Here is a 12,102-nt window from a genome sequence, read left to right on the forward strand (position 1 = left end):
CTGACCCACTGAAGAGTAACCCACCCAAATCCATTCCCCTACATTTACTAAAGCACCTAACACTCTGGGCAATTTAGCATGGCCAATTCACCTAATCTGCACATCTTTGGACTGTGGGAGGAAACCGGAGCACCCGAAGGAAACCCACACAGACACGGGGAGAATGTGCAAACTCCACACAGACAGTTGCCCGAGGCTGGGATCGAGGCTGGGATCAAACCTGGGATCCTGGCATTGCTAACCACTGAGCCACCATGCTTCCCCCCCCCCCACCTAATGTGTTCCACCGACCTGATTTGGCACAGAAGATGATAATGTCATCACCTTTTGCCTAATGCTTCGAAGACTCCACTGTCTGTGGCGACAGAATCATCCGAAAAACCGGTGGAGACTCTCCTCACTCTTCGGCCTGCTTTAAGAGCACTGTCAGTACGCAGGGTTACCACTGCAATAAAGGAGGGAAGACAGCATACATTAATGTGGTCCTCAAGACATGACAATTAAAATACAGGGGAAATGAAACCTCACCTTGGGTTTATTAAGAAGGTACATTAACTGGAAATAGCTTCAGTACCTGAGGGACACATGCACCAGTAAAGTCTCCTATTCATCCTTAAGGCACACGTCCAAGTCTCCCAGAAACCTCACTGATCTGCATTTACATAGCACCTTTAATGCACCAATTATTCTCAACCTACTTCACTGCATTGTCATCAGAGATCTGAATTTGAGGAGTTGGCTTGTCAACAAAAGATTGACCGATAGAAAAGTATCACAGTCGAGCTGGGACTGGATTAACTTACCGTGGAGTAAAAGGAGGACTCTCCGTCAGCATATGATGTGTTAAGTTGGTCAGGACACGTGCATCAAATCACTGTGTCTTTTTAAATCTGGGACCTCAAATATAACTTCTCTTCTGAAACCAGACTACTGGGGCCAATTGTGGTGAGAAACATAACTTTCTGAACAGGTGACACAAGTGATGGAGCATTCCAGAGACGGTGATTGCCAGGAAAAGAGAAAGAGGGGAGGTAGAGACCAGACAGGCCTCCATAAGGAATATGAAGGAGAACACAAATTACACAAACTTTCCTGATCCTTCCTCTGGAATTGTCCGTCATCCAGGACTAAATCTGCATCAAGATTGGAACTGCATTGTAGAACCTTGACTTTTATATGTGCATGTAGCCAGTGTCTTGTTCACACTGCGAAAAATGCTGCTAAAATGGAACAAACTGATCATCCAGCCACAGGCATCCAACTGCAGGGAGGTTAAAAACAAAATCAAGCCTCATCATTCTCAAAATCAACGTGTGGCTTTTACAGGACACCACCACAAGGTGGCACCAAACATCCAGGGCTGACTCTCAATCATGAATGGACTTCTGACTTTGTAAACATCACTCACACATTGACATCTCATTGCATTCTCCACACAAACTTTTTCTTTTCAGTTGGCAGAAATTAACCAGAACTCCAAATTAGTCTGTGTACGGTTAGCATTTTCTTCCTTGTAATCTTCTCATGGATCTCCATAAACATCATTACCCTCACCATTATATAATGCATGGTAATGAATTAAACTGACACATGCGAGTAAATTAGGTGAGTGCCAATGTATTCAACCTTTAGAAATACCGTTGTTTAACTGCCCCAGAATGTACATGTCTCTAATGGTCTGAGTAAAGATCGGAAAGATGTTGAGAAACCTGACAGGGTTCAGAAAAGATTTACAAGGATGTTGCCAGGGTTGGAGGATTTGAGCTATAGGGAGAGGCTGAATAGGCTGGGGCTGTTTTCCCTGGAGTGTCGGAGGCTGAGGGGTGACCTTATAGAGGTTTACAAAATTATGAGGGGCATGTATAGGATAAATAGACAAAGTCTTTTCCCTGGGGTCGGGGAGTCCAGAACTAGAGGGCATAAGTTTAGGGTGAGAGGGGAAAGATATAAAAGAGACTTAAGGGGCAACTTTTTCACACAGAGGGTGGTGCGTGTATGGAATGAGCTGCCAGAGGATGTGGTGGAGGCTGGTACAATTGCAACATTTAAAAGGCATTTGGATGGGTATATGAATAGGAAGGGTTTGGAGGGATATGGACCGGGTGCTGGCAGGTGGGACTAGATTAGGTTGGGATATCTGGTCGACATGGACGGGTTGGACCGAAGGGTCTGTTCCTGTGCTGTATATCTCTATGACTCTATAACATTGTATGATTGTCACATTAATTGATGGTGTAAATCAAATGACAAAGTCTTGACATCTTCTGTGCTGAGCAGCTGTGACTGTGAGACTGTTCCAACCCAGTGTACACCCAGTCTACGTCCAATGCCTACGCCCCACATCTACCTTGTTGCCTCTTCTGTTGGAAAGCCCTGAAGGCTGCTATTGGAATATTCCCTCTGCCACCCTGACCAGGGAGATTTTAAACACATTACGTATCAGGGAGATAGTTTACAGTGAGATCTTCAAAAGGACATTGGTATGAAACAAGCCATTGCAGGAAATAAATCCACATTAACAAAAACTGGATTGAAATATGTCATAGTGATTATTACAAATTATCGCAACTTGTTAATAGCACAGAGACAGACCATTTGGTCCAATGCTGGTCTGATTCACCTTCCTAAACTTTGTAATTTAATCCTATCAGAATTGGTTAACTAAAAATATCCTTCTATCTCCAGCGCTCTCAGGGAAATTATTTTGCTTCCCTTAAATGCACCTTTATTATTTGCCACAACTGTTGTATATGGGAATAAGACTCACATGCTATCTGGCTAAAGGCATTTCTTCTGAAATATTTACGGATTTCTTATTTTTGTGGCTTCCAGTTCAGACCTTGCCTGTAACTGGAAACATCTTCTCTCGATCTACCCGGATAAACCTTTCCGAAATCAGCAGACCACTATCCACGCATTCCTCAGTCACTTGTTTCTTTGAGAAATTGGCCCCAGGCTGTTCAATTGTCTCGAAAGATAGAACTTCCCAGTTCTGACATTATCCGAGTAATTTTTTTTTGCATCGTTCCTAATGCTCCTTTCTACAACAATGTGGAGGTGCCAAGTATTGGACAGGGGGTGAATAAAGTCAAAACTCACATGACACCAGCTTATTGGCCAATAGGTTTATTTGAAATCACCAGCTTTCAGAGCTCCCACTCCTTCCTCAGGCAGCTAGTGAGAGACAACACATCGGACACAGAATTTATAGGAGAAGATCAAAGGTGGGGGAATGGGGACAGGGGGTGGAGAGAGGAGAGGGGTGTGAGGAGGAGGGGGAGGGGAGGGGGAGAGTAGGGAATAGGGGGAGGGGGAGGGGGAAGAGAGTGGGGGAGTAAAAGGGGGAATGGGGAAGCGGGATGAGGGGCAGAGGGGTGAGACGGAGGGAGAGTGTGTGCGCGAGTGTGGGAGGGAGGGAGAGAGTGTGTGGGAAAGACAGTGTGGGTATGTGCACTCTTGTGTGTGTGTGTGTGTGTGAGAGAGTGTGAGAGAGAGAGAGAGAGAATGTGTGTAAGTATGTATAAGAGAGCGTGTGCATGCATTCAAGGGAGAATATGCCTGTTAGAAAGAGTGAGTGCAAGAGAGAGACAGACAGACAGACAGAGAGCAAGAGGGGAGAGAGAGCGCGTGTACACAAATGTGTCTGTGTGTATGAGCATTTGTGAGATAGTAGTGGGGCTACTTGTAGTGTGACATGAACCCAAGATCCCAGTTGAGGCACAAGTTGTATGGCCCTTTGATCTTTTACTATAAATTCTGGGCCTGATGTACTCTCTCTCAGTGGCTGCCTGATTAAGGAGTGGGGGCTACGAAAGCTGGTGGATACAAATAAACCTGTTGGATTATAACCCGGTGTCAGGTGAATTTATTTTTTTTTGCCTTTCTACAATAAGTGACCGAAATTGTTCACTGTACTCGGGAGTGTGGTCCAACCAATCTAAAGGTTTGACAGAACCGCTTTTTGTCAAACCCACTCCGTGAGAGACAAGCCCCAGTACACAGAGGAACCTTGGTTATCTGAAGGACACGGGAGGGGGGTATTTCATTCGGTTAATCGAGGCTCCCCCTGTACTTCGTTGGTTTTTTTTTTAAAGAGCCTGTATAAAGTACATTGCTATTTTTAGTGATCCATGTGTCAGTTTCCTTGAACACTTGCTTCTTCCCCAACATTTAATATCCCAAAAGCATTTACCAATGTCCTCAGCAAGCGAACGTACAACTCAGCTAATCCGTTCTGGGTACTCAGACGGACGTGACTGAATCCAGTGTTGAGCAAGTACCGAATTCCACGGTAAGGAAGGCTACGTTTCAGAGTTACTGTACCTCCTGCACCCTGCAGTGCCAGCCTCGCTCTGGGATCCACATCCTGGCAGAGCTTGACATCGCCGAGTGACGCTCCAGCCCCTTGTGCCGACACAGCCTCCTGCAGGTCATGGCAGACCACCTGGGCTTGCAGCCGGAGATGCTCAGAGTCCGACCTGCCCAGCAGCTCCTCGAACTCCTCGTTCATCTGGGCCAGCGGCGAGTCGCGGGAGGCAGAGAGGTATGGCGTGTCGAGCGGGGAGCTGGGTGGTGACAGAGAGGACAGCGAGGACCGCGAGGACAGCGACGCCAAGGACTGAGGTGGATCCAACGAGCGCCGCGGCTTGGTCAGTCCTAAATGGTCGATGAACGAAGGGTCCTTGGCTATCGTGTCGAACGGAAGCAGATCGAACTGCAGATAGCACCCCAAATCAATCGAAGCATCAGTCTCATATTGTGGGAGGCCATAAATGTCAGTAAAACTGACTGAACTTAAAGACCCTCGACTGGAAGCTAATGATCCACAGCTGGATGCAAGTGAACCTCTACTACTGCTGGATGACACCGTGAGGGAACTAGCTGTTAAGCTGAAAAATAAATAATATCATTTTAGTTACACATGTGAGATCACAGGACACTGATAATGACCCCTTATTATAGTCCAGACACCACGCCTGCACCAATATACCCTTGCCAGAAGGTAGTAGGCCGTGGACTGAGCACAGGTAAACTGGATTGGTGCAGTTTGGGGTTTGTTGGTTGGCACAGACACAATAGGCCAAACGGCCTGTTTTTATGCTGTATCATTCTATCCCATTTAACAAGAACAATTCCTAAGCACCTCTGTTTACATGGAAAGATGAGGTTTAGATTAGATTACTTAGTGTGGAAACAGGCCCTTCGGCCCAACAAGTCCACACTGACCCTCCAAAGCGCAACCCACCCAGACCCATTCCCCTACATTTACCCCTTCAGCTAACACTATGGGGCAATTTAGCATGGCCAATTCACCTGACCTGCACTTTTTTTGGAGTGTGGGAGGAAACCGGAGCACCCGGAGGAAACCCACGCAGACACGGGGAGAATGTGCAAACTCCACACAGACATCGCCCGAGGCGGGAATTGAACCCGGGTCTCTGACGCTGTGAGGCAGCTGTGCTAACCACTGTGCCACCCTTAATAGGTCATTTCAAGTAACATTGCACAAATCAAATAAACACGACCTAAAACTGACCGTATTTATGCTTTTCACTGATCACTGGTTTCCCCCCTTGCTGTTGTAGGTTGACTGAATTCCCTCAGCCACCAGCAGCAACCCCCAGCTCGCAGACCTACGTACAGTCTGAGGGAGACATGCTGTCATTTGGGACAGGAATTACACCCCATACAGAGTTGGTGAGGATGTCAGATTTCTGGCTTTACTTTCATTTTTACAAAGTGACAATCCAACAAGCCTTACAGTCACTTTTACTGATCAAAGCTTTTCATCTCCAGACCTTCTTAAAATCAAATTTAAAATCCTTGAGCAAACCAGCTTTGGGATTTAAATTCACATCTTCAGGTCCACTTCAATAACAAACATCATGTTTTTTTTAATACATGGATAACTATGCAAATGTATAACTCGGAACGAACACATCCTATTGCCAGAAAGCAGCATAACACAGTTGATAATTAAATGAAGACAATGAGATCTGCATTACCTTTATCATGCAGGATGCTGTTTTGCCCAAACCCTGCTAACAATTCTACTAACCTCTTCAGTTGAGAGTGCAAATATGTGGTTAAGCGAGTTGCTTCTTCCAGCTGCCTTAGTAGACAGTTTCTCTTGTCTTGCAACAGCATCCTACAAGATAACAATCAGGCAGTGGGTGAAAATGAGAATCTGGGGCTGAAGTTTCAGCTCAGCCATACAGAGGAAAGAAAAACGATACCTCTATCAGACCCACCCTGCGCTTATTTTATTGTATACCATTGCATCCATCTATTTGCGTAGCAAGGGGCGTAGAAATGTTAAAACAACCGTATGTACCTTTTAAAGACAACGAGGTGTGCATCTAGCAGTCCCCGCTACAGGAGTTTTCATTGTTCCCCAAGACCAGGAGTTGTTCAATCAACAGTTATGAAATTTTTCTTAATTTTATTTTTGTTTTATTATTATCATTGACTCGTCATTAATATAGGTGTTAATATAGGACAGCTTATAAAACCTTTTACTGTATTTTTCATGTAATTGTAAGCATGACAATAAAATTTCTGTTCTATTCTGTTCATGAATACAATGCATCACCCAGACTATGGAGCCCCATTACTCGACCTGAGCCCTAACTACAACATTTGGCTGTACCTACCGACTCCCAGGACTAATCCCCGAGTTTTGCATAGAGCCGAACAACTGCTCAACTTCTTAAGCAGCCCCCCAGTATATTATTAGTTATGTATTCACTGCACACCTTTGCAGCTGTAGTGCTGACAAGTTATTTTCTGCCTGCCTTTGAGTAACTATGTAACCCTCTCCGACTGTAACATTAAAACTGCTCTTCAGTAACCCATTAGCTGTTTACGGAGAGCTACTGAAAACTTTGCAACAAGCCCCGTCCTTTTCCCCACAGCAGCACTGAACAAAACTAATATGGTGAAACAGGGTCAAAACAACGACTGCAGACGCTGGAAACCAGATTCTGGATTAGTGGGTGCTGGAAGAGCACAGCAGTTCAGGCAGCATCCGAGGAGCAGCGAAATCGGGCAAAAGCCCTTCATCAGGAATGAGTCAACTACGGCAACTTCCACAGATCATTTCCACAGATTGCTGGCTCCTGCAGCATGACACAAAGCAAAATAAATCACCTGCTTATTACTCAGGAGTACAGTTACCTTTCACAGGGCAGCGCTCCCTCACAAGTCTATGCTCAAATCTCGGCAGTAGGGATTTTACCCACAAATCAAAGACCACATCATGTCACGTCACGTCACGTCACGTCACTGAGAGTGTGATGGCACAGAGCCACATCAGACCTGAGAAGTGAAGCTCCTATATTTTTGACAGCTGTGGAGCTGGTTGGACCACACTTACCATGTACCGTTTATTACAAACCCACAGACTCTCACCTGCACTACACCTTTTCCCACCCAGTATCCTGCAAGAACTCCATCCCGTTTTCCCAATTCCTCTGCCTCCGCCACATCTGCTGGGATGAGGAAACATTCCACTCCCAAGCATCCCAAGTATCCATCTATTTCCAACAATGTGCTTCCCCCCTCTGTCATCCAGACTGTCTCCACGCACCGCCCCTATTCCACTGCTCTAACACCCCCGAACACAATAAAGGCAGGGACCCCCCTGTCCTCACTTATCACCCCATCAGTCTCCGCATCCAATACATCATCACGTCTGCCAACTCCAACTGGACCCCACCACCAAGAACATCCTCCCCACCCCTCTCTGCCTTCCACAAGGACCGTCCCCTTTGCCAGTCCTTGGTTTGCGCCACTCTCCCCACTGACAACCACACCGCACCCCCCTACACAAACCCCCAGGTACTTTACCTTACAACCGGAAAAGATGTAAAACCTGCAGGTACACCACCCCCTCACCTCCATCCAGGGCCCAAACAGTCCTTCCAGGTGAGACAGAGATTTACCTGCCTCTCTTTCAACCTAGTTTACTGCATCAGGTGCTCCCGATGTGGTCTTCTCTACATCGGGGAGACCGAACGTAAACTTAGGGAATGGTTCGCTGAGCATCTCAGCCGGGCCTGCAGGGGCAACTGGACCTCCCAGTCACCGCCCATTTTAATTTCCCTTCCCACTCCTTCTCCAATGTGACCATCCTTAGCCTCCTCCATTGCCACAATGGACCAAACCGCAAATTGGAGGAACAACACCTCATCTTCCACCTGGGCAGCTTACAGCTTGGAGGGGTCAACATTGAGTTCTCCAATTTCAAATAACCTTCCTTCCCTTCCCCCAACTCCCTTCCCAGCCCCTCCCCCTCCCTGCCACCAACCAGATTTATTCCTCCCACTGACCAATCAGGTCATACCCTCTACCTATCTTCCCCTATCCCCACCTCACTACCCCAACCCCTTTATCTGTAGCTCCCCCTACACCCACCCCCAGTCCTGAAGAAGGGGGTGGGTGTAGGGGGGAGGTCAGATTATATCTGTAACATCGACTTCTGCACCTCCTGATGCTGTGTTCTTCCAGCCTCCTGCCTGTTACTTTGATAATGTTGTGTCAAATAAGGAACCTGAACTCATGTATACACAGCAGAACACTATGTGTAATGTGCAAAGTCTAAGTATCAAATATTCAACCTGCATGACACAATTCCGTAACTTGCATTCATTATGGAGGATTGTGTCTTTGGAAAACGGGCCAGTAATCAATCAGCTGGTCATTACAGGACTCGTCCCAGTTTCATTCTATTGGGAACCTGATCAGAAATGATCTGTCTTACAATGCTGCTGTTAAGTCAAAGTTACCCCACCTGTTTTTCCCTCTCTGCTTTACAAAAAACATCCAAATGCCTAAACAAAAATGGTGTCAGTAGTCCGAACGGCAAAGAACAACTGACCCCCCCCCAGCTCCTGAAGATGCAGCATGTGTTGGATTCCTGACAAAGTTCAATGGCAATGGTAATGGTTGTGGGTAGACTCGGCAGGTTGTTAATGGAGTGGGCCAGCTGTACCACAATCTCGTGCTAACTGGTGCCCCCCCTCACCACCAAACACACACACACACACACACACACACACAACTCTCTACCACCTTCAAGTAACTGATCCAATCACAACAAAAACCATGCTGGCAGGTAACTGAATGAATATGTTCCCCTTAAACAATTTATTTCGCTCTTCCTCCTTTAGATCAGTCCTTAAGATCTACCTCTTCAACCACACTTTCAAAGTCATAGAGTCCTACAGCTCAGAGACAGGCCCTTCGGCCCAAACTGGTCCATGCTGACCAAAATGTCCATCCACATTAACCCCATTTCCCTGCACTCGGCCCATATCCTTCTATTCCTTTCCCATCCACATCTTTGTCCAAATGCCTTTTAAATGTTGTTAATGTACCTGCCTCAACCACTTCCGCGGGCAGCTCACTCCATATGTGTACCACCCTCTGTGTGAACAAAGTACCCCTCAGATTCCCTTTCATTCTTTCCCCTCTAACCTTAAACGGACACCCTCTAGTCCTCGATTCCCCAACCCTGGGAAAAAGAGTGAGTGCATTGACCCTATCCACGCCTCTCCTGATCTTATACACTTCTAGAAGATCTCCCCTCAGTCTCCTACGCTCTGAAGAAAAAAGTCCTTGCTTGTCCAACCGCTCCATGTAGCTCAGACCCCTGAGCCCTGGTAAATTCCTTCTGCACTCTTTCCACTTTAATAACACCCTCTCTATTAGCAAGGTGACCAAATCTGAACGCAATACTGCAAGTGCGGCCTCACCAACATCCTGTACAACTGCAACATAACTTGCCAACTTTTCTGTCTGGCCTGGTGGGATCGTGTTCCTGGAAAGTGCTTGCGGATATTCCTCTGCGATTGGGTTAGGGTTACCTGTGATAAAAAGGTGTTGTAGTAGCAGGGCCTTATGGGGAAACCAAGGGGAGATGGATGAATTGGATAGAACAGCCACGGTGGGTCGAATGGCCACTTAGTGCACTGGACGACTCTGTGATGTAAATGCGGACGGGACGTTTTAGCCCTGGCTAGGAAAAGGAGGAAGTTGCTACAAAAAAGGGACACCAACCTTTCGGCGAACTCCTGACCGGGGATGGACTGTGCTCGCTGGATGTCGTCTTCCAGTCGCTGGCGTTCAACCTTGAGGCGAGCAAGCTCCTCGGGCAGGCGTTTCTGCTGGCTGATCAGCTGCAGCTCCTGCAGCAGGGCCTCCTTCTCCCGGATCAGCTGGACTCGGTCCCAGTCTGCCTCAGCCCTGCCTGGCCAGCTCTCATTGTCCAAGTGAGCTAGCTGCAGCTGAATACTGGAAACTCTGCAGGACCCGGGGCAGAAACAGAGGGAGAGAGACAGACGGAGAGAGAGAGAGAGAGAGAGAATGAAACAATGCTGCAGCTCCCCCGCACACCAACAGAAAATGGCCTCAATGAGTGCAGTTATGATTCCAAAAGGAAATGTTAAAACCAATGCCGCGATGCCACCATCACTGATTGCTTCCACCTGACATTTTGTCAAACGTGGTCAAATTTGCAGATTTCATCCTCAGAATTGATGTGCCAATGCCGGTGTTGGACTGGGGTGTTAAAAGTCGCACTACACCAGGTTATCATCCAACAGGTTTATTTGAAATCACAAGCTTTCAGAGCGCTGCCCCATCCTCAGATGAACTGGAACTGCGGATGAAGTTGACTTCACCTGGCGAAGGAGAGGTGCTCTGATAGTTTGTACCTTCAAATAAACCTGCTGGGACTATAAACCTTGTGTGGGGTAATTTTTCACTTTATCCTCAGAATTATCAGAACGAGCCATCCATTCCTCATTCCCAATGCCTCGGATAAAGCTGGCGGTGATGTCTGTCCCTCCAATGGTATTCCCTCACACAGCCCACCAGGTCATATCCAGGGTAAAGGGTAGTATAGTGTGGAAACAAAGTTAGGGAAAATAAGCTCAGGTGCTGATTACATTCCCTTTTGGCGTTTGTCAGCCAGCTGGGTTCAGACAATTTGCTGGGCTTTTTTTTTTAACTAAACCGACTGCAGCGAATTACTTGCAGCTTCTGAAATATTGAAGTCCTTAAATTGAACTGTTCCCTCTGGGTGATCAGTGTGGATTCAGTGACATCGCCTCCACACTGTTATACAGTGAGGAGCTGCTTTACACCCTCCCCTCCACCAGGGGGAGCCGTTTTGCACTTTCCCTTCCACCGCGGGGAACTGTTTTACTCCCCTACCCATTGTGGGAGCTACCTTACCTTCCCCCCACCCCACCCCACCCCACAAACCATTGTAGGCAGCCTGATTTAAATCCCCCCTCCATTATAGAATCATAGAATCCCTACAGTATGGGAACAGGCCCTTCGGCCCAACAAGTCCACACCGACTCTCTGAAAAGTATCCCATCCAGATTCATTCCTCTATTACTCTACATTTACCCCTGACTAATGCACCTAACCTACACATCCCTAAACATTATAGGCAATTTAGTATAGCCAATTCACCTAACCTGCACATCTTTGGACTGTGGGAGGAAACCGGAGCACCCGGAGGAAACCCACACAGACACGGGGAGAATGTACAAACCCCACACAGACATCGCCTGAGGCTGGAATCGAACCCAGATCCCTGGCGCTGTGAGGCAACAGTGCTAACCACTGAGCCACCGTGCAACCCCATTGTAGGGAGCGTGATTTAAACCCGCTTCCTCCCCCCAATGACCCAGGTTAGTCAAGGAATTCTGCAAAGTGTACAGACCTGCAGCAGCATAAGCTGAGAGCTGCAGTGTTGCAGTGACAGTGGGTTCACAGGATGACCAACTACAAAGCAAAACCCACGAGCTTTATCACAGGGCCTCACGTCAACCTGGATTCAGTCTCTGTCCGGAGACCATTCCCAGAGGTGCTAGCCTCACGTGGCAAGGTTTCTCAGCACAGCTTCACAGAAGCGTTGTGGAGAGATGTAAAAACCCCACTCTCCCCGATTTCACATTGCTTCACCAAGTCAAGGTCGGTCCCATGGAGTGGTGAACGCTGCCAAAGCGGCAGCAAATCATTTGAAGCAGAGACCTTTTGTTTCTCCTCTCTCAATCCCAAGCTCCCCCTCATCGCTTTGAAGAGTCG

General features: G+C 47.3%; 1 protein-coding gene across 1 annotated transcript in view; it reads right to left on the reverse strand.

The window, feature by feature from the left end:
* wwc3 (WWC family member 3) overlaps nt 1-12,102 on the reverse strand; it is a 193,974-nt gene that overhangs the window by 28,699 nt on the left and 153,173 nt on the right. The window contains exons 9-12 of the mRNA XM_072584498.1: nt 10,060-10,302; nt 6,059-6,148; nt 4,324-4,889; nt 325-445 (exon numbers count right to left, since the gene is read on the reverse strand). Coding sequence (XP_072440599.1) covers nt 325-445; nt 4,324-4,889; nt 6,059-6,148; nt 10,060-10,302 — 1,020 coding nt within the window. The remainder of the gene's footprint in view (nt 1-324; nt 446-4,323; nt 4,890-6,058; nt 6,149-10,059; nt 10,303-12,102) is intronic.

Source organism: Chiloscyllium punctatum, chromosome 15, assembly GCF_047496795.1.
Source record: "Chiloscyllium punctatum isolate Juve2018m chromosome 15, sChiPun1.3, whole genome shotgun sequence".
In the NCBI taxonomy this organism is placed as follows: domain Eukaryota; kingdom Metazoa; phylum Chordata; class Chondrichthyes; order Orectolobiformes; family Hemiscylliidae; genus Chiloscyllium; species Chiloscyllium punctatum.